This window comes from Mauremys mutica, chromosome 5 (genome assembly GCF_020497125.1).
Source record: "Mauremys mutica isolate MM-2020 ecotype Southern chromosome 5, ASM2049712v1, whole genome shotgun sequence".
Taxonomy (NCBI): Eukaryota; Metazoa; Chordata; order Testudines; family Geoemydidae; genus Mauremys; species Mauremys mutica.
The window spans coordinates 100,423,175-100,450,708 of NC_059076.1; the positions used below are offsets into that span (position 1 = coordinate 100,423,175).

At 41.0% G+C, this 27,534-nt stretch overlaps 1 protein-coding gene across 2 annotated transcripts; it reads left to right on the forward strand.

Annotated features, from left to right (window-relative positions):
• Window positions 1-1,344: 1,344 nt before the first annotated feature.
• On the forward strand, window positions 1,345-21,179 carry UGDH (UDP-glucose 6-dehydrogenase). 2 transcript variants are annotated; one of them, XM_045019146.1, is made up of 12 exons: window positions 1,345-1,502; window positions 3,589-3,757; window positions 6,321-6,422; window positions 8,027-8,227; window positions 8,325-8,522; window positions 8,956-9,103; window positions 10,714-10,808; window positions 14,058-14,188; window positions 15,019-15,152; window positions 16,331-16,422; window positions 16,510-16,620; window positions 19,950-21,179. In XM_045019146.1, the coding sequence occupies exons 2-12, from the start codon at window positions 3,596-3,598 to the stop codon at window positions 20,058-20,060; spliced, it is 1,485 nt and encodes a 494-aa protein (XP_044875081.1). In that variant the 5' UTR covers window positions 1,345-1,502; window positions 3,589-3,595; the 3' UTR covers window positions 20,061-21,179. The 2 variants fall into 2 exon arrangements, with proteins under 2 accessions (XP_044875081.1, XP_044875082.1); XM_045019147.1 differs by lacking the exon at window positions 1,345-1,502 and adding an exon at window positions 1,758-1,775.
• Window positions 21,180-27,534: the final 6,355 nt, after the last annotated feature.

The window sequence follows — 27,534 nt, forward strand, 5'->3', positions numbered from 1 at the left end:
GGTACCTCCCCTGAAGCTCCCATTGGCCGTGGTTCCCCATTTCTGGCCAATGGGAGCTGCGGGCGGCGGTGCCTGAAGCAATGCATGGAGCCCTCTGCCTCCACCCCACCCAGACCCCAGGGATGTGGAGCCGGCCGCTTCTGAGAGCGGTGCAGGGGCCTGTGGCATCACAGGGGGCAAGTCCCGCAGGACAGATCCAAAGCCCTGAGGAGCTGGACCCAGGCCGTAGTTTGCCCATCCCTGCATTAGGGTGTGCCTGGGCACATCCGGCACACCCTGTGCGCATGCCTATGCTCCTGGGGTAGATATCTCAAACAGGCCTCTCTCAACTGGGATTGAGTGCAGAGTATGACCCGTGTTACTAAACGGACTGGGTCCTTCCTTGGGAACTGCATCCTAGAGGTCACCCATGTGTACATGCTGAAGCCAGGGATGGGGCACAGTCTTCTAAACCAGTGGCTCTCAACTTTTTCAGACTACTGTACCCCTTTCAGGAATCTAATTTATCTTATGTATTCCAAGTTTCACTTCACTTACAAACTACTTGCTTACAAAATCAGACTTAAAAACACAAGCGCTACAGCAAACTCCTACTGAAAAATTGCTTACTTTCTAATTGTTACCACATAATTATAAATCAATTGGCATAGCCATACTGTACTTACAGTTCAGTGTGTAGTATGTGGATCAGTGTAAACAAGTCATTGCATGAAATTTTAATGTGCACTGTCTTTTTATGTAGCCAGTTGTAAAACTAGGCAAGTATCTAGATGAGTGGATGTAGCTCCTGGACGACCTCAGCCTACCCCCAAGGGTACATGTACCCCTGATTGAGAGCCACTGTTGTAAGCAGCGATTGGAAGGGTTTGTGGCCACCGCGGCTATTCGGACCCAGCCAGCCCAGAAATGCCCCTTCACAGGGGCCGCCGCCTCCAAGCGCCCCCGAGAGGAGCTACCTGGGAGCGGCTCAAACCATCGGGACTAAAATCCGCTCGCAGCCACCGCGGACTCCAGCCGCCGGTGAGCGCTGGCGAGCCAGGCGGGGAGCGGGCCCAGCACACAGGCAGGCCCGCGTGTCTGAGCAGGGAGCGGCGGCGGCGAGGACGCAGCCGAGGGGCAGGCCCCGCTGCAGCGCGGGAGGCGGAGCTGCTGGCCCTGGGCCGCCGGGGGAGCGCGCAGGTCACCGCCTGCCCCAGCTGGGCCCGGGGATCCTGCCGCTCCTCGCCCACCGCCTCAGCCGGCGCTGAGCTGTCCTGCCGGCATTCGCTGGCTGCGGGCGGGTGGGCGGGACGCGCGGGGGAGACCCCAGGCTCCCGCCCGCCCCAGCCTGGGTGCGGCTCAGCCCGGCCCCCTCCCCCGGGAGGAGACGCTTTAAATAGCGGCTCGAGCCTGGCTGCTGCCTGGCCAGGCGCCTCTCCCCGTCCCGCCACCAGCCCTCGCTCCGGCTGCATCTTCATCTCCCGCTCGGAGGGACTCGGGGCGTCGGGATCCCCGGCCGCGCTGTATGTATCCGCATCCCCTGCCTCGTAGGGGCGGGATTTTCCTCCCTCCTCCCCAGCCCGCGCGAGATCGGCTTCCTTCGCCCCCTGAAGTGCTGAGCGCGGTGATCCCATATGGCCTGGGTCATCTCAAACAGCAGGACAAAGGGCTGGGCATGCCCCGGCCCGCCCCGGGGAGCAGGGATTATAGGGGCTCTCTCTGATTTCCGTGTAGGTTACTGTGCCGTTGGTGGTGCTTTTCCTGCCCTTTAGCTTCCAGGGATCAGAAGCACACAGGTCTGTGACATTGCAGGAGTCTTGCTTTGTCCAACTCTTTCAAGGACTGTTGCATTTCTTTAAAAGCTTTCGCAATATCCGTTCTCCACAAGGCTGCTCACAAAAATGTGAAGTGTTAGTATCCTGCTGGATGGTGACTTTGGAGTCTAAATCTGTTATGCTGTTTCTCTTTTAAAATATTTTTATAGAATCACATTTTCTCTTCTGTTGTTGAAATTTTCATGCCTAGAGCATAGCCTTGCTCACCTTAAAGACTGAAGTCCTCTTTCTGTTAACAGATGACATACACAAGATACAGCATGAGCAGTAGCACTCTGCAAGCTTTCCCCATGCTGTCCTAGAAGAAAGTGTAGTGCTAAGGCCCATTCAGTGATCTCTCTACTGAGATGGCTAAGAAGGGTGCCGGTTAGCATTCACCTGGATTGTAACATTTCACGTTTTTGCAGGGGTGGGGTACCCTTGTCTAGAATGCACTCTACCAAAAGTGATGTAATAGTTGTTAAAATAATTAGTGATTGATAGAAGCATCTTTGGTCAGCAGTGAGCCAAGTTTAGTTAAAAAGGAAATAGTGTAATCTCATGAATAATGTACTAAGAATTCTTGCCTCTCTAGAATCAATTTATTGTATATACAGTAATACTTCAGTATATTTTGGGGAGCGGGAGGAAAGAGGAAGGCAATCTCTACTGCTCTAGTAAAAGTAATGTGATGACCTGGACAATGACTGATCGCTACCTCCGGTAAGATTTATGAATTGTAGTGCACAATGGGAAATAGATCTGAATCATGTCATGATTACAGTGATCCTAAAATACTGAGACAACATGATTGGTATAATTGTGTAGTTTTAAGGGCTCAACGTTGGCTCCTATGAAAATCAGTGGCAAAACACCTACACATTTAAACGGGAGAAGGATCAGGGCCTATTATTTATTGTGTTCAAAGAAAGTTGTGATAGATAGACTTTAGAAATTTCTAAAATGAATAAATTAATGAGTTGTGAAAGAAAAGGGGGCTAATTGTGAGAAATTCCTCATCAAAATTAATATAAGCTATATCAATGTTATTTCTAAAATTAATTTTGATAGTATGCAACTAAGTCTTTAGTTATGTCACTGTTCAGCATGGTTAATTTGATAGCTGTATGTGGTGTAATAAGCTTTCAGAACTTTGTAAGCATTTATCATTTCCATGGTCCAGTCATTGAAGTGGCTGAGCGCTCTCTAGTCCCAAAGACTTCAATGAGGGGTTGCTCAGTTCCAGACAGAATAGGAACTCTGGTGATTAATTTTGAGAATAATTACTGTTTGGTTAGCAGTGAGTGGTTTATTGTGATTTATCACTGTTGAAACTAACTAAAATTAAAATTAGACTGCGAAGTAAAACTATTATTAGAGGGTAGACTCAATTTACACTTTAGATCATACAATACTAGTTTTTCTATTTAAACAGGAATGATCTTTATGTTAGTCATATTTTAGTTCCTGCTTTAAGATGGCCATGGAAAATATGTTAGCATTTTTCTAGTGATCTATATATGTCTCATTTCAAAGATGCTAGCAGAATATCCCTAGCTAGTATAGCTTGGATTTAAGTCTTTCTGGACACAAGAGACTAACTAGCTAATTTCAATGGATGCTCAATTGAGATACTCTTTTTATGATTATACTAATTATGTAAGGAAATGTTTCTGACAGTCTCCTGTTACGCTACCATAGTCAATCAGTGGCTTTTACTGTTTGAATTACTGTACAATTACCTTACCTTTCTTTTTATCTCTCCCTCATCCCCCTCTGTCCCCTTCTCCACTAGAGCAACCATGTTTGAAATTAAGAAAATCTGCTGTATTGGTGCAGGCTATGTTGGTGGGCCAACATGTAGTGTCATTGCACATATGTGCCCTAAAATCAAGGTTACAGTTGTTGACGTTAATGAAGCTAGAATCAATGCCTGGAACTCTGATACACTTCCAATTTATGAGGTAAACTTGTGTTTATTATAGCATTTCTGTCTTTAATATAAAGTATTTGCCTCTGCTCATACAGTCTCCCCCCCCCGCCTCTCTTTGATCCTAATGGCTGTTCTAGGAACATCAAAACTACATGCCTCATTCAAAAAGAATTCTCCTTCAACAACTACACATTAAGCATGTGCGGTAAACAAGGGTTTGAAATGACCACTGGCCTCCATGAACTTAGTGCTGTCAGATGCTGGAGCGTGTTTCAGAGATGACTTACTTAGGTCTTGTGCATCCTGGTCAAGAAAAAATGTTTGCTGTATCCAGTAAATCATACAAAATCATGGTTCTTTTTGGGCCTGTGTACACTACACTCTTATAGCTGAGACAGCAGACCCAGTTATGACAAAGTTTTTCCTTTGTTACAGCACAGTTCCAATATGTAATGTGGATGGCAATCTGTGTCCCAGGGGGATGGTTTGGACCACTGTGGTAGGTCCTATCCACATTACAAATTGTAACCAAGTTGTAAGTCGGGGACAGCCAGCCATATTGCAGTTATGTCTCCTGACTCTGTAACTGTAATGCAGCTGAGCTCCTAGAAGGGAGAGAACAATTTTCCTGGCTGGTGGAGACAGGGCCTACCGGTAACTGTGCTATTCACACCTGTGCAAACAGGCCATCAACATTTAAGGAGGCAGTGAAGAATTCACCACTTTTTCCCTTAACCACTGCAAATGGCTGTGAAATGGTGAATCAAACTTTCACCTAGCATACAAGTGATTTGGCAACATACAGGAAAATGAGAAACCAAGAGTGGCAGAATGAGCCACACAATGAAGTGAGTAGTACCTCCCTACACAAGCAGTCTTGCTGATTTTTTGACTGGCATTAGGGTAGCAAAATCTAGTTGTTCACTGGAATCTGGTGTTTCTTAAAGATTTTTGCTAGAGCTTTAGTCCTTCCTATAAGGAGTCAGCTTTTTTTAAACCTGAATGATACCCTGATGATCACCAGGGGTACCAAGAGCTTTTCAATTCCTAACCAGTAACACTTCACATCTTTTTTGTTATTTTTAGTTCTAAAATCATTTTTCAGTAAGCACATACATTAATTTCAGCGTCAGAGATCTGTTGATTATCATTGCTTTTTACACGGCAAAAGGATTTCCATTGTCTTGTATACAAATTACCATTTTTTAGCACTTGATACTTTACAGTTTTTGCTCATTAAAGAGAAGCTCTCGCCACCCCCCACTTCTCTGTGTTATAAATAACAAAATTGACATGAGAATGTACTGACCCAGGGCTCAAGATATACCTGCCCACACTTTGTAATGGAAAAAGCTAATGTTTTTGCTCAACCCTCAAAAGCAAGGAAAATAGAATTTTGCAAGGCTGCCTTACATTGTTCTTTTGGCCATAATAAGAGATAAGCTTGTCTTCTGATATTACCTCTGATTTTTACCCTTGCTGTAACATCAAATACAGGACAAAGTTGCTTTGTTGACCTTTGTTTAAAAAAATCAAAACCATAGCCTTTGCCTCTTGTTTCCAGAGCTTGGTTAAAATTTAACTAATGGTAAAATTTATAGCATTTGGATTAGTGAATAAGAATTGTGGGAAGAATTGAGTACAGATCTTAACATGGATGAGCAAATGGTTTTTTTGTTTGTTTTTTTTTTATTATTAAAACACAGCTAGTCTCTTCATACCAGAAGCACATCTGTTTCCCAGCAGGGTATCTATTGCTTACAAAGAATACCCCAAAACTTCTAAGAATGAGTTCAGACATTTGCAATTTTTGACCCCCTGGCACTTTGTGCTCCACCCCCTTCAACTACCATATAGGAAGATACAAGCTAATCCTTTGGTTTCTACATGAGCAGTCTTTGGACCTGAATCCCAGCAAAAATCACAGCTGGAATGTTAATCTTATTCATAACTGGGTTCTGGTGTTTGTTTGAAATGGCTCAGGTTCTGTGGTAATGATTTTCTACTTGAGTTAATTTTTTATTTCTGTTAGGTCAAATGTTTAGTAAACAGTGAGACAGCAAAAAATGTCTTTGTCTAGGTAAGGTGCAGTTTCCCTCCCTTCCCCCAAACTGAACCTTTACCTTGACACAGTTACTGAAAAAGGATCTTGTGTTATTCTTTTGATAGTACTTTTATAAGTAGGATTTGGGTTAAATTCACAATTCTTTACTATTTTATTTAGAATAGTGGCTTTAGTTTCTGTCGAATAATTCAAACATTTTTGTATGAAGTCCTAATACATGGAGTTTGTCCAGGTATATGAATAACCAGAGGCCCCATGCAAGTGGGGGGGAGGCGTTGGGGAAACATCCCAATGCTATGTTTCTGTGTAAGAGAGGGCTATAATTAGTTTGTACTCAATATGATCCTCTGTGAATCCACACAAGTTTTATTTTTCTAACAGATTTGAAATGACTTTTAATAAAGATAAAATTAAAAAAATTGAAAATAGAACCTTTGCTGTACTTAAAGTTGTGTGCTGCCTGTTTGAATATACTGTTACCTGTTTTAACCAAATTTTGACTATTAAATATTTGCCTGTCTCTCTCTAGCCAGGGCTAAAAGAAGTGGTAGAATCCTGCCGAGGAAAGAATCTCTTCTTTTCCACCAGTATTGACGATGCCATTAGAGAGGCTGATTTGGTATTTATTTCTGTAAGTAGTTTCTTTTGCACTTTGATATTTACTATCATTACATTGCTGTGCTCAAATGTGCGGGGGATGGGGAGGAGGAGGAGAGAAAAAAAATTTTTTTTACAAGTCCTTTATTTTGTTTGAAGAGGTGATGTAGTTTCAGGAAGCATATCAGACTTGTGCCGCACTGGGCGGGTTTTACCATGCAGGTATGCTTAGATTGCAGTGAGGATGATAAAACTCTTAAATCTTCTTCCTTTGCTATTATTTATCTCTCTCTATCTGTAAAGCCCCCAACAAACTTTTGGACTCTATATACAAATAATAAGCTTGTTACTTTACATAGTTGAGTATTTTCTGAAGAGAATACAAAATAAGCCCACAGTTTTGTAACTAGTGTGGGCTTCTATTTGTAGCATTCCACTGAAGTTGATGGGACTCGTGCAGAAATAAGAGTCCAACAGCAGGTTTCATTGCAGGATTGGTGATGAAAATTGTATAATACTTATCTGGATATAAAGAGGGGTTTTTTTATTTTTTTTTTATTTTTTTCAATACTTTTTAAAATTCAGTTAATTAGTGGAGAGGAGAAGACTGCAGCATTTTTTTTGTTTTGTTTTTAGATAGTCTCCTATAGTTTTTAATATTTCCACTCTCTTGAAACTAGGAAACAGGTCCTATTAAACACACACTTGTGGCATTTTGTAGTGTCAAAAGTCATGTACCTAGTTCCATATCTAACAGAACTACAGCTCTGGGGCTGCAGACCAGTTATTGTTCTATTCTTCAGGTACTTTACTGAAAGCTGTGATATTGGGAAGAGCTCTTGTTAATGACCTCTCTTCCATCCCCTGGGAGAATCTTCTGCATGAATCAGTAAAGTCTAATATTAATGCTATGAAATCACTGAACCAATTATTGGATGACAGCCATTAATTCAGCCTGTAGATTGCCACTGAGTTCCTGTCCCTGGCTGGTAAAACATGCTGTGTTGTGTTTTAATTTAAATATTCTTGCCTTCAGTTTGTAACGAGAAGGACCCTCTATGTTCAGTTAAGTGAAATATTGCCCTACATTGACACTTCCCTCCACCCTACTCAAGTACAGCAATTTTCAGGAGCTCTGTGGCTGGTCTGTACTTAGCTTTTCCAGTCAGATGGTTTTTAGGGGGTAGCCTCCCAACTATTAGCATCAGAGGAATCCCTCAGAGTAGAGGGGAATAAGGGGGAATTGAATCTTTGCACGTATAGTAGCTTGAGTTTGGGAGAAGACTAGAAATAGCTCTTTGTGGGTATGGGGAAGCAATTTTGAATAAAGATTAGACTCTGCTGAAGCCTGCAGAGATGCTATGAATAATGCCCCTTGTGTAAATCCTATTTGACGATGAACATAGCTTAGTGATGATTTTTTTTTTTTTTTTTTTTTTTACAACTTAGAATGAGTAATTGATACCTCTGCTAGCTGTTCGTTGATCTGGCAGCCAGTTACTGGCTGAATCAGTAGAACAGAAGCTTTCCTGTCCTTGGAGTGTAATCTCATGTATGCAGGAGTTCCTGTATCTTCAGACTTGTGAAAATTTTGTAAAGACTGTAATAACTTTTTCCTTCCTATGAATTTGTAACTAGGTTAACACTCCAACAAAGACCTACGGGATGGGAAAAGGCCGGGCAGCTGATCTGAAATACATTGAAGCATGTGCTAGGCGGATTGTACAGAATTCAAATGGTTATAAGATTGTCACCGAGAAAAGCACAGTCCCAGTACGTGCAGCAGAGAGTATTCGTCGGATATTTGATGCCAATACAAAACCTAATTTAAATTTGCAGGTAAATATCTAGAAGTTACGGACTAAAGTCATCCCCCAGCCTCCCCCCCCCCCATTCCTTGTTTTACTTCAGACTTTATTTTCCTGTCTGTTTGCAGGTGTTGTCTAACCCAGAATTCCTAGCAGAAGGAACAGCTATCAAGGACCTAAAGAACCCAGACAGAGTGCTGATTGGTGGAGATGAGACTCCAGAGGGACAGAAGGCGGTCCATGCGCTATGTGCTGTGTATGAGCACTGGGTTCCCAAAGAAAAAATCCTCACAACCAATACTTGGTCATCTGAGCTCTCCAAACTGGTTCGTATCAGTTATGATGCTATGTCAATCAACAAATTAAATAAAAAATATCAGCACTGATATTACTAAGAATAATCCTCCAAAAGCCATAGCAACTAGTTATCTGAATGCTTATAAGAGATTCCAGTATTGCGTATCAAACCTGTTTGTTCACAACTTACTAATAGGCTTTTCTGTATCAGAAAAGATCTTATCCAAAATCAATTATATTTTGGGAATGAAATCAGACCTATTGGAAACAGCAGAAAATGGTAACATCAACCAAAAAAACAAATCTGTGTACACATTGAAGTAATCCCCCTCTTTTTATCTGTACCAAACAAAAAAAAAACAAACAAAAAAACAACCCCAAACCGCACCTCTCCATTGGCTTACAGACATCTTATTTACAGAAGAGAAAACCACCTCTGTGGTGTTTGTGTTTTATTTACAGGCAGCTAATGCTTTCCTTGCCCAGAGAATCAGCAGCATTAACTCAATCAGTGCTCTGTGTGAAGCTACAGGAGCTGATGTTGAAGAGGTAGCAAGAGCCATTGGAATGGACCAAAGAATAGGAAATAAGTTTCTGAAGGCCAGTGTTGGTAAATGAAGAATCTTTTTCTCTCTTTAGACTTGGTAGGAGAACTGTCTCTATCCAGCACAATAGCTCAACTGGAAACATTAAAAATAATCACTGGTATTCTGAAGTGACTGTTCAATGCACAACAGCTTACAAAAGACCTACTGTCGTGCTGTGGTTGATGTAGTAGTGTTTTGTTTGTTTGTTTTAATTCTTTAATGAAAGAGATTGAGGATTCAGATAATCCTCTCAAGAGTCTCACACTTCCGGTTGGCCTGGACTAGCTAGGACACTGAGCATCCATCAGAGAAGAGAGGTTTCAATTTCATCCTTCTAGAGCATTCCCTACTGTCACTACATAGTCTGTCCACACTGTAGTCAGAAGAGTGAATTCAGTTATCCAGACTTTGGTATTGCAGACTGAGATCTGATATGGAAAGCTATCAGTATGCAAATTCTACAGTTGCAGTCTGACTTGCCAAATATCCTGAGGCTCTGCCTTGGGGACAAGAAACTTCGTGGAGCATGTCCATTAGCTGGGTCAGTGGGAAAAGATGCAATCCTAGTCACATGGCTACAATCTCCATACTAAAAGTATTTAATTTTTAAAATTACTTTACCAAATGTTGTCTTTTCTACAGATGTTTATAATAGAGGAATGGCAAGCAAAATCTATTATCCAAATTTGTCCATTTTTCAGATACCTACCTCTTTGGCTTGGTAGAGGGGAGTCTGAGAGTTCTGGATCCTGCCACTCATTATCTTAACCCCTCATTAGCTTTTTGTTCTTCTTTGGCTCCTGACCATGATAGTGAGTGAGAATCCAGAACCCTTTTAAAACTAGCTTAAATCTAATCTCTGGGTAGTGGTCCTTAGGGGAAGTAGCAGGTCTCTTGAGGTCAGTGGCAAAACAAACAGGATTTTAAGTCCTATTAGCTGCTAAAGTAAGTAGGATTGAGGGACAGGATTTGGAAGAATCCTAGGAGTTTAGTTAAAAAGACTGGCAGCCCATCCCTGGAAAACTATTATTGATATTTTGGTCAATAACTGCCAAACTTGGGGAGTGCCATTTTAAAGTGTCTGTGTTGTGGAGGGGCATAGATTTACTCTTCTCCCCCACCTGACTTACACCCTTGGCCTTTGAGCCCCTATACCCATCCCCTCCTAGGAGCCTCAGCCCTGGAGGGAGCCCCTTTACCATCCTCTCCCTACTAGTGAGCCTCACCAGATGATGGGACTGTTCCACTTCCCAGATGGTCCCTGGTGTTGGGAGGAGCCTCTGTGGTTTCGGCAGCCAGTAGATGGGGTGGATCCAGGTGTAGGGCACAGTGTGCTCCCAGTTGTAATATGTGTGGCTTCATGTTTCAAGATCAATGCACACACAGCCACACTTGCACACAGCAAAAAAAAAAATCTGGCAAATTACATCTTTTGACCGGCAAGAGTAGAGAAACTGGCCAGGCCTATCAAAAAGTGGCCTGCATCAGCTCCCCGGCATATGCCAGACATAAAGTGATTCAAAATATTGCTAAGTACACTAATCTTTTACTGATGAAGACCATCTGTTGAGTAACATAATGGTCCCTTCTGACCTTAAAGTCTGAGTCCGAGTAACCATTTCCTTTCTTTCAGGATTTGGTGGTAGCTGTTTTCAGAAGGATGTTCTGAATTTAGTGTACCTTTGTGAGGCTCTGAACTTGCCTGAAGTAGCTCGCTATTGGCAACAGGTATGAGTCCATTCACTAGCGTAAAACTTATTCAAGCAGGGCACGTCACTGTTATCTCTGTAATGAGCCAGTAATTCTTTGGCTTGCAACTTTTCAGCATTGTCTGTGGCAAATTATCATTATCCTTCAGTGTGATTGGAACTGAAATTAAAATATATCCTTAACTATAGAGATAATAAATATTTATTAATAAATACTTTGCATAGCACCTTCCACCTGAGGTTATTAGAATGCTTTACAAATGTAATAAACGAGGATTCAACACCCCTTCAGAATGGGCATTACTAACCCTATATTTCATGGAGGGTGTAAATTCAAAGTGTGATTTCAGGCAGACCTATCTAGGCTAGTTTTAAGTGTGCGACCATGGCTAAGTGTTGATGTGGTGGCTTAAAGTAAGTAACCCAGGGTTCTGAGTTACAGCCTGCACTGCCGCAGAAACACTGCTGTTTTTAGCCATGGTGGCACAAGTAAAGCTAGTGTGGTGGGTATGTCTAGTGGAACTGCAGTCACACCTCCGATTGCAGTGTAGTTGTAGCCCCTCTGTGCCTTAGGGTAAATGACTTGTCCAGCACAACACAGGAAGTTATAGAGCTGGGAACAGAACCCGCTCTCCTGACTCCATGCCTGTTGTTTAACCACAATCTATCCTCCTTGTCTCAGTCCAGCATTAATGAAGGCAACTTGTTGTAATACACTTTCAAATAACTGTAAAGTTTTTATAGAAAACCCACAAGAACCCATGGGCTGATTCCAACACTTTGCATCTGATAACATTGTAAAGAGCTTCACTAACCAATTATTTGATTAAGCAAAAGACTAATAATGGCTGTCCGGTATCCCTGTGGATAGTGCATTGTGTTATCATGTGAGAACAGTTTCTAGCTCAGCTACTAGTGCTGTGATCTTTTTTGTGTGCGTGCGTGCGCGTGTGTGTGTTTTGTAGCCTGGTTGCTACAGAACATCATAGGTAAAGAAGGCATTGTCTGGCCATTTCCAGCAGTTGACAAGAAGGTGTGAGGAGCAGTAGGGGGGAAATAAACATGGGGAAATAGTTTTACTTTGTGTCATGAAATGGTTAATGCTCACCCCGTGCTTCAATTAACATTAAGTTGAGAAGAAAGGGACAAATTTACACTTATTGTTTCAGCCTGTCTGGCTCTAAGATCAAGACAGAACAATCAGGTTTCATTGTGGGGAGTCTGACAAAGAAGGAATATAAACTTTAAAAAAAAGTTTTTATTCCTTCTTTGTCAGACTTGCCATAATGAAACCTGATCTTAGAGCCAGACAGGCTGAAACAATAAGTGTAAATTTGTACCTTTCTTCTCAACTTAATGTTAATTGAAGCCCCAGGTGAGCGTTGGAGTTGCATTGGTGCAAACTAAAGGTGTTACTTGAAACTGGTTTGAACCTTCATGTGGACACGCTTACTTTGGTTTAAGGTCTGATCTACAAACTTTTTGTATGGCTTTAAATATATCTGTTTTAGAAACAGATGTAGGCCTGGCCTACACTAAAAAGGTAGGTCAACCCAGCTATGTTGCTCGGGGGGCATGAAAAATCCACAGCCCGGAGGAGTGTAGTTAAGCTGACCTAACCCTTGGGGTAGACAGCACTGGGTCAACAGAAAAATTCTTCCATTGACCTAACTACCGCCTCTCGGGAAGGTCAATTACGTATTCCAGTGGAAGCTTTCATGTATAGAGAAGCCCGCTAGTGTGGTTGCATGCAGCTATACGAATAAAAGGTGTGGTTTATCTTGGTTTAACTTAAATTGATTAGGGACAGGTTTAAGCTACACCAAAATAAACTGCTCTTAATTTAATTTGTGTCCACGTAGTTGTTTGCATCGGTTTAAATAAGCCATACAAGTTTGTGTGTAAACAAGGCTTTAGATTCTGGAGGATACAGTGAAGTCTGTAGCGATAAGGCCCAGATGAGATCTTTGAAGGTATTTAGGCACTGAACTTCCATTGGGCCTAAAACATTAATCTTAAAACCCTCCTCTTAAGTGCTTTTCTGCCACCTTTTTTTCTTCCCCTTGGGCAAAGGGTGATTTACACACCATGTATAGAAAACCAAACCAGTGCAAGTGACATTATTTTATCATTAACATCCATTTTTTGAGCAACTTATACCTGATGTGGGCCATGTGCCACTGTTCACATCACTGCTAAGTGTAGTTTTGTTTGTTGCAATGAGAATATGAACATGTTCAGAGTCACAGGGAAGGCTATTGCCTACATTATCTGAGGTATGTATGCCTTTGACCAAACAATCTCTGGAAAACCTGGCTTTCTTACTTGGTCATTGGAGGCAAAGGTCCAAAAAAGACTAGGGATCAAGAGCTAAAATGTTGGGGGAAGGAGGAAAAAAACAGCAGCTCTAATACGGAGGTAGAGAGTAACCTACATATTGCCTCAAAGCCTTTCTCAAAGAGAAGTATTTTTATCATTAAAGTGCATCACTACCACTTACATCCATGCCAGTCTTTGTGCATTGACATGTTACAGTATGCACTAAACTGGTACTAAAACTGCCTGACAGTTGTGTAAAATAGATGTACTACATAATATATATACACAAACCTAGAGGGAAGTGTAGTTTTTTCTGTAGTCTGCTGGCATAATGCCCTTATTTTCTAAGCTCATTTTCTCCCTGAAATTTACCACAATGCTCACTCCTATTGTTGTTGCTTTCCATGTCTTGGCCTAAAATAGTGAGCGGGGGAGGGGGGCTGGTTAAACTACATTGCACGGAAAGAAAAAGTAAAATGGATTTTAAAAATGAAATCAACCATTAAGATCTGGGGAAAGCTTCCACACAATGGAGTAACACCTAAAGTTAGGACAAAATTTTCCAATATCCTTTCTTAAGCAAATGTTCACTGGAAATTTTACTAATGAGGACAGCAGAATTTGGTTCTTGGTAGTTTCTGAATGTTAAATCAATTGAAAACATCCACTGATTTCAATGAGATCAGGATCAAGACTGCTTTTTCTATTACTGTGATTAAAAAAAGTTGGATCAGTCCTTCAGTTACTCATCTTTTACCTATTAAAAATAGAAATTGCAACCATGTTAATATTTTAAAACATGTACATCTGCCTAGTTCAGTTTTAACTGAGTGCTTTTATCAGGAGCAGAGGCTTAGCAGTGGCACTCTTTTCCCCAGTAACTATTAACACTGCATTTCTTTGGTCAAGTGTAACCCCATTCATACTACCGTATTCTGCATAATTTCAGGTGATAGACATGAATGATTACCAGAGAAGGAGATTTGCTTCCCGTATTATTGACAGCTTGTTTAACACAGTCACTGACAAGAAGATTGCTATTCTAGGATTTGCATTCAAAAAGGATACAGGAGATACAAGGTGACAAAATGCATGAAACTAATTCATGCCATCATAAGGCATGCCGGAATGACTTATCTAATCTTGCGCTGAATATACACAGCTAAAACAACTGTTTACCACCATTTCAACTGTGTAGATAGGGAAAAGGATCAAATAGATGCCCCTCAATTTGTTTTGGCTGAAATGTGGGAGGGGGAGGGGGCCAGTGGCGACTGCTGCCCAGGGCTGCGGCCCACGGCTGCTCTGGCCAGCGATCACTCCAGTTGCTGGCCGCAGAGCCAGCTGCTTGGGCGGCTCTGGGGTCAACCACGCTGACCCCTGCAGAAGTCATGGAGGTTGTGAAAGTCACGGAATCCATGACAGACATGGAGTCCTACTCGTAATTACTCAAAACCATAATGCAGGCGTTTTCTGCTGAGTCACCCTAAACTCAGATGCTAGATTTCTGTATTCACAGGCAGGGAATCTACCACCCTGTTACACCCCATTGAGTGTGGCATTTGGCCCCATTCAGACTACTTGGCCAAATTATACATTCAATTGTGACTGAACCAGATTATAGTAATAGATTTAAAAATATTTTTTTAAACACTGTAAATGAGGGCTTTCTTCTTGTGTGTCTGGGACTAAAATTTTGTTTTAAATCCTTTAAGCTATTCTCTTCTATTTTCATGTTTTTACTGATGATTTACTTTCCTGGGGCCATGTTTTAGCCTTGGAATTACATTCAATAATTTCAGTTTGAAAGCTTTGGCACTGCTCATTTCTGAGTATTTGTTCATGTTGTTCTAAATAAATCTAAATGTTTGTCTGAAAACTTCCATTAACTAGCTGACTTATTTTCTTAGAGAGTCTTCCAGTATTTACATCAGCAAGTATTTAATGGATGAAGGAGCAAAACTCCATATATATGACCCTAAAGTACCAAGGGAACAGATCATCCTGGATCTCTCACATCCAGGTGTCTCAGAAGATGACCAAGGTGAGGGAATTTTGCTTCTCATAAATTCTATCCTTCTGCTGTGTGTCACCAGGCAGAATCCATCCAGTGCTCTTGAAATTGCTTTCAGCATGGCAGAGATGGATGCTCAGTTAAATTATTAAATCGGGTTTGCCTCGGTTAAAAAGGTTCACTGTCAAGTTGTTTTTTAACTTAATTCTTCATAGCTTCTAAAATGCTTGCATTTGTGAAAGTTACTTCTGTGCAAGTCTGTCCCCTTTGACACATTAATTTTAAAGCTGTGTAAAGAGTGTCTCCTTCAATTCAAAAAAAAGGTGGGAAAGGGGAGGGAGGGAGGAAGGAGACTAGTGTCATTTGACCAGCTCCTTCTCCCCTTCCAGCTTTCTACCTGGTACCTGTTCAGTCTTGTGCCTAGCTAGTCCAGAGAAGAACGCCTTATAATTTTCTGGAAGCTAATTCCATGGGCTCTTGGGGGTTGTAGTAAATCGCATCCACACTAGGAGCACCTTGCTACTGTATTATACTGGTATAGCTATACCAATAAAATGCTCCTAGTGTAGACTTGGTCTAAGTCTGTAATGCCATAAGTCTAGAATGCCCTAAGAGAAAATAAATAGAGAGGAGTGGAGGCACACAGAGACCTTGGTATTGGGGACAACAAGAAATGGGGGACACCTAGCGACCCTGACATGAAGAAAGAGGGGGATGATACACAGGGAGCTTATGAAGGAATGCATGGAGCCCTGGTATGTGCAGTGAGTTCGGCTAACAGAAGCCATGTAGTGTGTACGCAGTATTAAATAGTAAATGTGCATGGAGTGTTTGAAAACCACTGTGCTGCTATTATCACTACTCAGTATTGATTATTTTACAATGAGCTCTATCCATGTCTGGATCTAAGCATTGGACAATTACTACTAATTCCTTAGTGAATCTGCAACAAAACTTTCAAACTTAAGTGCCTAACCTAGGCATTCAAGTAAGTGCCCTGACCTCATAGAGATGTTGAATACCCACTGCTGCTGTTGCCTTCAGTGGCCCTAGGACCTTTAGATAAGGGAAAAATCTTCAGGTGTTGACATTGAAAGTTTGTGTTTGAGTAGGGCTAGCAGGGAAATTGTCCTATCAGGGAGTACACATCAGAATTCTGCCAGGAAATGGGGAAGTATAATGCTTCATTTTTCCTTTTTTTGTTGCAGTGTCTCGTCTGGTCACTATTAGTAAAGATCCATATGAAGCCTGTGATGGTGCTCATGCCCTGGTTATCTGCACCGAGTGGGACATGTTTAAGGTAAAAATAATTTTTTTTTCCTGTTGTTGTTTTTTTAAAGGTAAGAGTTATTCTGACACTTATGCAAATTCTGTGGGTCATTTACAGGAACTGGATTATGAGCGCATTCACAAAAAAATGCTGAAACCAGCTTTCATCTTTGATGGTAGGAGAGTTCTTGATGATCTTCATAATGAGCTACAAGTCATAGGCTTCCAGGTAACTAGCTGTTTTTCCTTTCGAAGAAGCATGGTTGAATCACAAGAAGAATCTAGTGTGTGAGTTTAATACCTTGCTTTAGAGTTAACCTGTAAAGGTCTTTTTATTAAGGCCATCACTGATAGCACTTTTCCTACAATACAGGTCTGGTTGTAAACTGATATTGCTTTAAAATCCAAGCCACATCAGGCTGTTTCATCAACATTCAGTAACATAGACAAATGAGTTTTACTAGACATACATAGGCTTTGTCTACACTAGAACTTTTGTCAGCAAAACTTTTGTCAGTCCAGTGTGGAAAAAACACCCTCCAGGCAACCACCACCACCACCCCCGACCAACGCAAGTTTCACTGACAAATGTGCCAATGCAGACAGTGGGAGATGCTTTCCTGGCATCATGGTTCCCACCACTAATTGGGTGTGGTTTAATTACAACACAGGAGACCTTACAGTGACACAGCTGTACAGCTATAGCGCTGCAAGGCACCTAGTACAGACATGACCATAGCTGGTATTCTGGCAGCATTAGAATGATGAATATCAAAATTGACAGGTTTCAGAGTGGTAGCTGTGTTAGTCTATATCAGCAAATTATTTGAGCATAAGCTTTCGTGGGCTAAAACCCACTTCATCAGATGCATGCAGTGGAATATAGAGTAGGACTAAGATAAGCTTATGCTCAAATAAAATCGTTAGTCTCTAAGGTGCCACAAGTACTCCTGTTCTTTTTATTAAAATCTGAGTGAATGATCTCCTGACACAAGTATTTCATCACTTCAAGGCTCAGGTAAATTCTGAATAAAACATAGAAACCAAATTAGACAAGTGTTTATAGTGGAATGTTTCCTTTAGTAAATGCTGAAGTGTAAAATTATCCATCATTGAGGTCTTTATCTAGCACATTGCTATTTGGTCCACTTTATCCTGTGGCTTGGAGAATCAGCTATTGTTTCTGTGTGCCCAGCTGTAGTAGTTAGCTTTTGTAAGATAAGCAACAGGTGAATTCTTGTTCAAGAGGGGAAGATACACCTCTCATTATTCAATGGTTGGGTCTCTAATCTAGTCCACTCTTGAGCAGGATTATTTGGGCCTAATTCTCCTCTTACACCAGTGTAGATTGGGAACATTTATGTTGAAGTCTATGGAATTAAATGGGTGTAAGTGGTTGCCTGATTTGCCTCTCATATGGAAATGATGATGCCTGGTTTTTGTATACACAAGTTTCTTGATTAGTTTGTTTGGCTAGTTAAAACAAGTTGGAAACTCTTAGCCTTGCAGAGTTGCATTGTTTGGTGTGGGGTTTTTTGTTTTTTTTAAAGCCAAGCACCATTATTCATGTGTTTACAATAGGTCTATCAAGCGATTAAAAAAATTAATTGTGATTAATAGAATTGTTAAACAATAAGGGAATATTTTTGGATGTTTTCTACATTTTCAAATGTATTGATTTCAATTAGAATACAGAATGTACAGTGCTCACTTTATTTTTTATTACAAATATTTGCATTGTAAAAAACAAAAGAAATTGTATTTTTCAATTCATTTCATACAAGCACTGTAGTACAATCTCTTTATCATGAAAGTTGAACTTACAAATGTACAATTATGTACAAAAAATAACTGCATTGAAAAACAAAACAATGTAAAACTTTAGCACCTACAAGTCCACTCAGTCCTACTTCAGCCAATCGCTAGACAAACATCCTTGGTTGCAATTTGCAGGAGATAATGCTGCCTGCTTCTTGTTTACAATGTCACCTGAAAGTGAGAACAGGCATTTGCATGGTGCTGTTGTAAATATCTTGCGACACTGGCTATGAGCCAGATGTGCTAAAGATTCATATGTCCCTTCATCTTCAATCACCATTCCAAAGGACATGCGTCCATGTAGATGATGGGTTCTGCTCAATAACGAGCCAAAGCAGAGCAGACCGACGCATGTCCATTTTCATCATCAGAGTCAGATGCCACTAGCAGAAAGTTGATTTTCTTTTTTGGTGGTTCAGGTTCTATAGTTTCCGTATCTGAGTGTTGCTCTTTTAAGACTTCTGAATGCATGGTCCACACCTCATCCCTCTCAGATTTTGGAAGGCACTTCTGATTCTTAAACCTTGGGCTGAATGCTGTGGCTATTTTTAGAAATCTCACATTGGTACCTTTGCATTTTTTTGTCAAATCTACAGTGAAAGTGTTCTTAAAATAAGTACGTGCTGGGTCATCATCCGAGACTACTATAACATGAAATATATGGCAGAATGCGGGTAAAACAGAGCAGAAGACATACAGTTCTCACCCAAGGAGTTCAGTCAGAAATTTAATTAACACATTATTTTTGAATGAGCATCATCAGCATGGAAGCATGTCCTCTGAAATGGTGGCCGAAGCATGAAGGGACATACAAATGTTTAGCATATCTGGCACATAAAACCTTGCAATGCTGGCTACAAAAGTGCAATGCCAACCCCTGTTCTCACTTTCAGGTGACATTCTAAATAAGAGGCAGGCAGCAGCATCCCCTGTAAATGTATACAAACTTGTTTGTCTTCGATTTGGCTGAAGAAGAAATAGGACTGAGTGGACTTGTAGGCTGTAAAGTTTTACATTGTTTTGTTTTTGAGAGCAGTTATGTAACAAAAAAAATCTGTATTTGTAAATTGCACTTTCATGAACAAGAGATTGCACTACAGTACTCATATGAGGTAATTGAAAAATACCATTTATTTTATCATTTTTACAGCGCAAATATTTGTAATAAAAATAATATATAGTGAGCACTGTACACTTTGTATTCTGTGTTGTAATAAAAAATCAATATATTTGAAAATGTAGAAAAACATCCAAACATATTGAATAAATTTCAATTGGTATTCTATTGTTTAACAGTGTGATTAATCGCGACTAATTTTTTTGAGTTAATCAAGTGAGTTAACCGCGATTAATTGACAGCCCTAGTTTGAAATACATTTTAGAAACTCTTAAGCAACTACTTCATGTTCCTCCTGTAGGCAGCCCCACTGAAGTCAATGAACATTCACTTGCCTAGCATTAAGCACATACCTACATATTTCCAGGATTGAGAGGTCTCTTTACTGTAACAGTTCTTAAAGGGCTTGTTTTGCATGTGGAAAATGAGAGATCACTTTTAGTAGACAAACTTCTTTTTTGAATTAGAAATACAACCACTTAATATGGCTTTTATCCACTGAATGTATATAACAAGTTTAGGCAAAGCCCGCAAGTTTACTGGTTCATAGATTCCTCACAGGCTGACAAGGTTCTTTTTGCACAAGCTTTACCATAGTATATAAATTTTCTTTCCTCTTCCAGATTGAAACAATTGGGAAGAAAGTGTCAGCAAAAAGAATTCCTTTTGCTCCTTCATGTGAAATTCCAAAGTTCAGCCTGCAGGACCCACCTGTCAAAAAACCCAGAGTATAAGTTTTACTAGGTACTGAAATATCACAATGGACCAGTGTGAAATTTTTTTTAAAGAAGATATTGTTCTTAAATTGTAAATCAATTTTACATTAGAAATGGTAGCAGTGTACCTGGTACATGTGAACCCAAATTTTCTAATCTCTCTATTTTTGAAATATTGTATTTTTTTTTTTCAGTTATTGAAGATTGTTCAGGCCTGACTGGTTTTAGTAATCAATTTTTTATGAACATTTACTCCAGACTGCGAACTTTTGCTTTTAGAAATATTCACAAGCTGCACTTTAAATTTTATAAACAACAAAAAGGCCAAAAGTAATTAACAGAATTGTTCTTGCTTTGATCCAGGAATATGTGGTGCTCAGTAATGTCATTGGCGTTGCTGAAGATTTTAATTTGACTCTGGGGTAATTTTGTTGTCTTAGATGCCTGATCTAACTCACGTGAAAATCAGTGGAAAGATTCTAATTGACTTTAAACAGAGTTGGATTGAGCCGTTAAATAGAATATTGATCTGGTTTTAACAATAAGGCCCCGATCCTGATTGGGACCTCTGGGCACTGATGCAATATAAATGTTTAGTAATGTGTCAGGGAGCTAGATCCATGTCTGCCATTAATTCAGTGATAGTTCTGCAGTGGGTTTGCAACAACAGCCTGACCTACCAGCTATGTCCTTAATGATTCCTTGATCTTGGCTGTATTATACATACCATATAGCATCTGTTGTCAGTTGTAAATGATGGATTTAATTAGACTTTTGGGGCCAAATTTCTCCTCTGTTTCAGTGTTGCCACCCTAGTGTCTTAAATAGAGAGAAGCATTTGGCTCTCCTGCTTTTTCCTCTTGCTCAGCACTGAGTAAAATAAATGTTTCCGTCCAAGATGATGGATACTCAGTAGTCCTTTTCTCCCCTTCCTGCTACCATATATGAGCTGGAACAGATGTTCTTCCCACTGAATCTGCAAAAATTTACCCATGACTCTTCATAAAGTAGTCAGCTTGCTACCTCACTCTGATTACCAGGAATAAGTCTTGTTTGTTTTGATATTTTTTCTGCTTTAATTTCTACTCTTCATTGTCCTAATAGGTCTGTGCTATTAAATACTTTTTTAGTAATAAAGTCTGCATTCCATCTGTTTTGTGGGTTCTCGGGTTGGGGGTTGTGACCGACGGGTACTGTGAACTGTTGTCAGGAGGCCCATGAACCCTTCATTTTCTTTATGGCTAGAAGGACATGGAGGCCCCAAAACCCTAGGTAACATGGGCTCATGGGGTTGAAAAGTTCTTGGCAATTATGAATGTAATACTTGGGTGTGTATATTCTGAAGGTGCAGAATGGAACAATGTGTTTATTGCTGTAAGCGATCGGCGCATATGGCAATAAGATTATGATAATCATTTAACACATGAAACTTTACACAAACATACTTAATTATCTGCAGTAAGAGCTGAACCAGAAAGACTTTGGCACCTAAATCTCTAAAATGTAGATCCTCAAAACCCCTGTTCAGCTGCCTCCTTATCCTGTAGGAGTGCCTAAAGTCCATAGGCCATGGGCCATGTATGCAGCTGCATAAGTCCTGATACCCAGATGCCAGGCTCATGCCTAAGCCCCAGCAGGATCCTCAAAATAGGTATTGCCCCACCTATTGAGCCACCCCCCATTTTATAGCCTTTAGCCCAGTGGTTAAAGCACTCAACCAGGATATGGGAAACCCAGGGTCTCCAACCTCTCTGCTGAATGCCCTAACCATTAGACTTTGGGGTACTGGGGGTGCAATGGGGGCTCTCTTAATCCCCCATGTTTAAGATCTTTGACTTGGTGTGAAATAGTTAATAGTCATTAAGCCAGGAGAAGAGTGAATAAGCCTATAGGTCACTAGTAAGGGCACACACCTGCGAGATGGAGACTCAAGTCCCTGTCCCAATGACATCCCCTGTGTGTATGCCCTCTCGCCCCCCCCCCCCCAAAAGGCACTTCTGAGCCAAAGGAGGTTGCCCCCCTCCAGCCTGGATTGAGGTGCCTTAGTCCCTTTGAGTGAGGGGGGGGGGGCGTTTAGGGCCTACCTGTTTCCTTGGCATTTCTTATTGGCTCGGTTTGAGTGGCTCCTCACTGGCTTTTATGGATCCCACCGAGGGGTACGTGACTCTCCCCATGCATTGTACAGGGAGTGTGGGTGCCTATTCTGGAGCTCTGGTCTCCAGAAGGTGGCAGGGCACAAGTCTCAGCGTTGCCATACGTAATGTTTTAAGACCCCTTTGTGGATCTAGCCCTAAGACAAAAACATTCTGTGGGACAAGCTATGCTTATCATTTCAAGTCTTCCTATGAGGTCAGTCAAAATGAGTCCAGTGCCAGCTGTTTTACATCCAGGAATGTTGCAAGTGAACAACAAGCCCATTTCAGGGGAAGATACTAATTCTGCAACCGGGCTGCTGAACAAGGTGTACAGCAAGTGCAGCTGTGAAAGAGTACAGGATTAAGGGCACTAATGACTGACTTCAACTTATTTTAGAATATCTAGAACACATCACTCTTTCTATTTTGTTGAGTACTCAAACTGATTTCTAAGTCACTGATCCTCCTGCTGGAGTTGAAGTAGTTACATTTTATATTGTTTCTGGCAGCTGTAGGTTTATTTTTAATTTATACTTTATAGGCTAATGTACATTCTGTAATGATGCTCTGGTAGAAAGAATCACAGCATCTGCTATTAAAGAGTCAGTGTCAACTTGAAATCTAGACCAAAAAAAAAAAAAAAAAGCTTAAAAGTAGTTTGATACATTCCTGCTTGAATCTTCTGCTCACACTTCCTTTTTAAAAATTATTTCTCTCCCCACTTTTCTGTGTTACAAAAGGTTCAGAGTTTGGTATACAGAGATCTCAGCCTGCTTGCTACCATGGGAAATACTGTTAAAAATCCATTAATTTTTTTTTATTAAAGATACAGAAAAGAAGGAAAAAACCTTTCACATGCTATAACTGTTAAGGCTTTCATTTTAACAATATTCCTTGTTCCCTTTAGCTGGAGAGTTTTTAGAAGGGAAAAAAAACCTTACTGGACAGTCTGTTAGATACAGTAATAGTAAAATGGCAATAACTGTTCTTTTGGGGAAAAGAGAAGAAGTTAATTGGAGTTGCTGCTGTTGTCCAATCCCCTTTTATCTCAGGTAGTGATTGGGACTCAGCTGGAGCTGGTATGAGTGGCAATGTCATTTGGGTCCCCACTCTGTTTCTGGCCCAGTCTGTACAGCAGTGGCATAGCCAGGATGGGACACTTGAATGGGCCCCGCCTTAGGGTGGGTGGGCAATGACAGGAGGGTAAGGATAGGAATGGTCAGGGCCACCTCTTTTTTTCCCCCCCTCCAGCCCCTGGGGGGGCGGGAATAGATGTTTTGGCCAGGGGCCCTGGAAAAATGTGCGCCCCCCCCAGTGCTCAGGGTTTGCCCTGCTCAGCCTGGCACTCCCGCTGGGGAGCGGGGGCTTGCCCCGTTCCACCTGCGAAGCACTTCTGTTGGGGAGTGGGGGCTTGCAAGCCTCTGTGCCCCAACCCTGCTCCCTGGCTGGAGGGCCAGGCAGGTGGAGTGAGGCAAGTGCTGCAGCGAGAGCAGAGCTGGGACTGGGGTGGTGGGCCTGGATGATAAATCAACTCAGGCCCACCTGTGGCTGCGCCTCTGCTGTACAGGACATCTTTTGGGATCAGGCTGACAAACCCCGGGGTCCCAGGATGTGGTGGGGATGGCAGCCCTGATGGTAAAGCTTGCTCCAGTAGTCTGTTCTTTCCTACTTTTCCCCACAAAAATCTTTTTTAGGAACCTAAAAAAGGAGTGATGGATGGAATAGCCCATTCCCTCATTATTTTGTCCACAATTAGGCCTAATATCCAAAATATCAATTTTAAGTCATTAACTTTGGGCGCCACGTCTCCTGTTTTTTAATAAGCGTAATTTCAGCACAGTTTGGGAATCATATCAACCTGGCCTTTTTGTTTAGATTAATTTAGTTATTCTTTCTCCCTTTTGTACTTTTTCCCTTCAACATTTGCAATTATAGGTTATTGTAACATCTTATGAACTTTTACATGCATTTTATAGTTGAAGTCACAATTTGGGTAAATTATTTGACTCATTTATCACAACAGGCCCAGATTCTGCTAGGTACAAGCAAGGGACAGTCTCTGCCCAAAGAGCTTATAAGATCACAGTGCTTTTAAGATATTTTAGAAACAAAGATTTAAAATTGGAAAGAGCCATTCTTTTCTGAAATCTTGTTTTCATTTTTTTCATAACTCTTATTTTTTCTGTTTGGGCTGAAACTCCTCAGACTTGGTCAAACGATGGCTTTTTAAAAAATATTCAGCAAAATTTCTGGCTTCTGCCATTCATGACAAAAAATCATTAATTCCCCCCCCCTCCGCCCTGGTTCCCATGGATGAGTTCTTAAATGACTGAATACCAAGTGCCTTTTACAATTTTGAAAATATCTTGATTCACAAACTCACTGAAAACAACAAAATTGAAGCATAGTGCATAGCCAGTTGTGACTGGGGTCCCAGTGGGGACCAGGTATCGTCACTCAAAGAGCTGGTGGATATTTTCAATACTTAAATTTACCAAGCCAGCATAAAACAACTTCTTTATTACCTCACTGGTTGCCCAGAAACTAATAACACAGTTCCCTTAAAGTAACCCAGTCTCAGGCCTCCTGAGTCAAATATGATGTTTTCTGAAAATCTTATTTCATCATATAAAATAAAAGGTTCTACCAGTCCTAAAGGATCGGACACATTACCTCCCAGGTTAATGAATACACCAGATCTTACCCGAATACACCAGATCTTACCCAAATACATGCTACAGACAATTCCTATTAACCAAACTAAAATTTATTTTAAAAGAAAAGGGAGAGAGTATGGTTAAAAGATCAATATACATTCAGACATGAGTTCAATTCTTGAGGTTCAGATACATAGCAGAGATGGTGCACATTGTAGTTGCAAAGAGTTCCTTTAGAATTCAGTTAATAGATTATAGTCCAATGTCCAATATCGTATCCAGGGTGTACCAGCTTAACTGGGATCTCATTGTGAGACTCAAACATCCCCTGATGAAGCTTAAGCAGATCTGAGATAAAGGATCAGGTTGTCTGACAAGCTGGAGTTCATTGGGGAACAATAGGTAATCAGGGCGTCTCTGAAGTGGGTCTATCACCGGTACTTAACTATACAAATTAACATAAGACAATCGCCTGTTCCTCTACCATTCACCGATGATTTGCTACACTTCTCAAAGAGATGAATACAGAGAGACCCTGTGTTTACATGTCTTTTAAATGCTACAATGTTCTTTTGATCTTTGAATTATCAGAATACAGCACAGACAGGGACTGTTGATTACATTGTTGATCACTACCCATACTTATGTAAATACACAAAAACCCAAATGTTACCTCCCCATATGTCTTTGAGGGTTGAATTTGAGTCATTTATTTTGCAGGATGTTTAACCTTTTCTGGCCATGCATCAGACCAGTAGTCACTGCAGCAAGTGTAGAGGGATTATTGACCTACACTCAAAAAGCAATGGATCCAATTCTCCTCTTGCTTATGTTGTCTACACCCGGTGTAGCTGCACTGCCTTTAGTGGGGCTGCTTGGGCTTTACCTTAATGTAAGTGAGAGGAAATTCTATGAATCTAACAAGCCCGTTAACCTTCAGGTTAGGATTTTAATGGTGCACAGAAAACTGGTACAGCATCAAAAGTTAAGAAAGATTGAAAATATTTAATAAGGGAGACCTCTTGAAATTGAAACTAGCATGTGGTGAAGTGTTTTTTGAGCTTGTTAAATGTGAGTGACCTTTAAGTGAGGTATAACTTAGAGATTCTGATCGGTTATGCCAGAGTAATTCTGTTGCAGTCAATGAACCACTGTAATTGACTGTATAGAGTTATATTAAACTTGCCTGTACTTTATAGCCAACAAAACAAGATTCGTAGTTTATTGACCTCAAGTGAAATGTGTATTATGCCTTTATAGCCCGGTGTATATCCAGAAAACCTGAACAAGTATGATGGGAAGGCTTTTCCTAAAGTTGTGTGGCTGAAGAAATTCTGATTTGAGGAGGGGACGTTTGTCATAAAGATACTAGGTAATAATTGTAGATATACCAATCTCCTAGAACTGGAAGGGACCTTGAAAGGTCATTGAGTCCAGCCCCCTGCCTTCACTAGCAGGACCAATTTTTGCTCCAGATCCCTAAGTGGCCTCCTCAAGGATTGAACTCACAATGCTGGGTTTAGCAGGCCAATGCTCAAACCACTGAGCTATCCCTCCCCGCTGTTAGCTTTAGAGAGAGTGTGTGTGTCAAAAGTTCTGAAATAGATATTTTAAAAATATTAATCTAAAGTAACAAGTAATTAATATAAAATTGGAGTACAAAGCCTCTCCATTTAAGAAGCAGGCCTGAGTAAACTTTGTTACAAATAATGTATTAGCAGGTTCATGGTAGAGATTCAAGTTATAAAAGCTGTATATCAGAAATGGTTGAGTGAGAGCATGAAAAACAGATATTTTAAACCTTCAGACCCACCCACCAATGATTTCATAAAATACTTCAAACATGAAATAATATTGGAAACACTTTCCAGCAGCATATTCCTCAGACTATGAGGGGGGTGGAGGAGAAACAGTTTAGTTATTGTGTAATGTCCTTTTTTCACAGCTGGATGATAGCCTTATAGCTAAGTCCTTTTTATATTTCTGGTGTTTATATCAAAAGCTATCATTTGAGTGAACACACTGCTTGTAACAATTAGCCAAAAGCTACAATGATGAATTTTCATGCAGATTAAAAACCCTCTTTACATAACTATGTCTGAAAAAGATAGGAATCTTTAACTGTTGCATTTTATTGCCTTCTAATGAAAAGGACATAATTTCTTGGATGATCAGTTTTTAAATCCTACTAACTTAACACCACACCATCTAATGCAATAAATCAGGGCCAGATCACCCAGGGAAGGCCATGGAACAGGAAAGCTATGAGGTTCGCATGCAACCTTTTATGCTAATTAGCTGAGAAGTGGGGACTTAACCATTCCTAATTTTTACTTTTAGGGGAATTCTGCACCACTGTGTGTGCACAGAATTCATGTCACGTGCAGATTTCTTTGCAGAAAAATGACTTTCTGCTAGGGAAGCTGCAAAAACGGTCATGCACCACTCCCCAGCAGCAGAGGTGTGTTGTTTTGGGCATCTGGAGCAGCCAGTAGAGAGGTAAATCAGTGGGAGGGGGGAGGAACTGGGGATGCCCCAGCCAGTGGCTCCTACCCTGTGCCAGGCTTAGCTGCTATTCCCGGCAGGGCTGGGGAGGATGGGACTTCCTCTTCCCCCGCAAGGAGCATCCAGGCCAGGGTCAGACTCTGGCTGCAGGAAGCTTCACATCCCCCCTCCTTTCTGCCCCCATCATTCCTCAGT

Bases quoted from the DNA above. Each gene is read 5' to 3' on its own strand.
- UGDH (XM_045019146.1), top strand. From the start codon at position 3,596: ATGTTTGAAATTAAGAAAATCTGCTGTATTGGTGCAGGCTATGTTGGT. The intron at 8,228-8,324 runs GTAAATATCTAG...GTCTGTTTGCAG, and splicing joins AACCTAATTTAAATTTGCAG to GTGTTGTCTAACCCAGAATT. The intron at 10,809-14,057 runs GTATGAGTCCAT...GCATAATTTCAG, and splicing joins TAGCTCGCTATTGGCAACAG to GTGATAGACATGAATGATTA.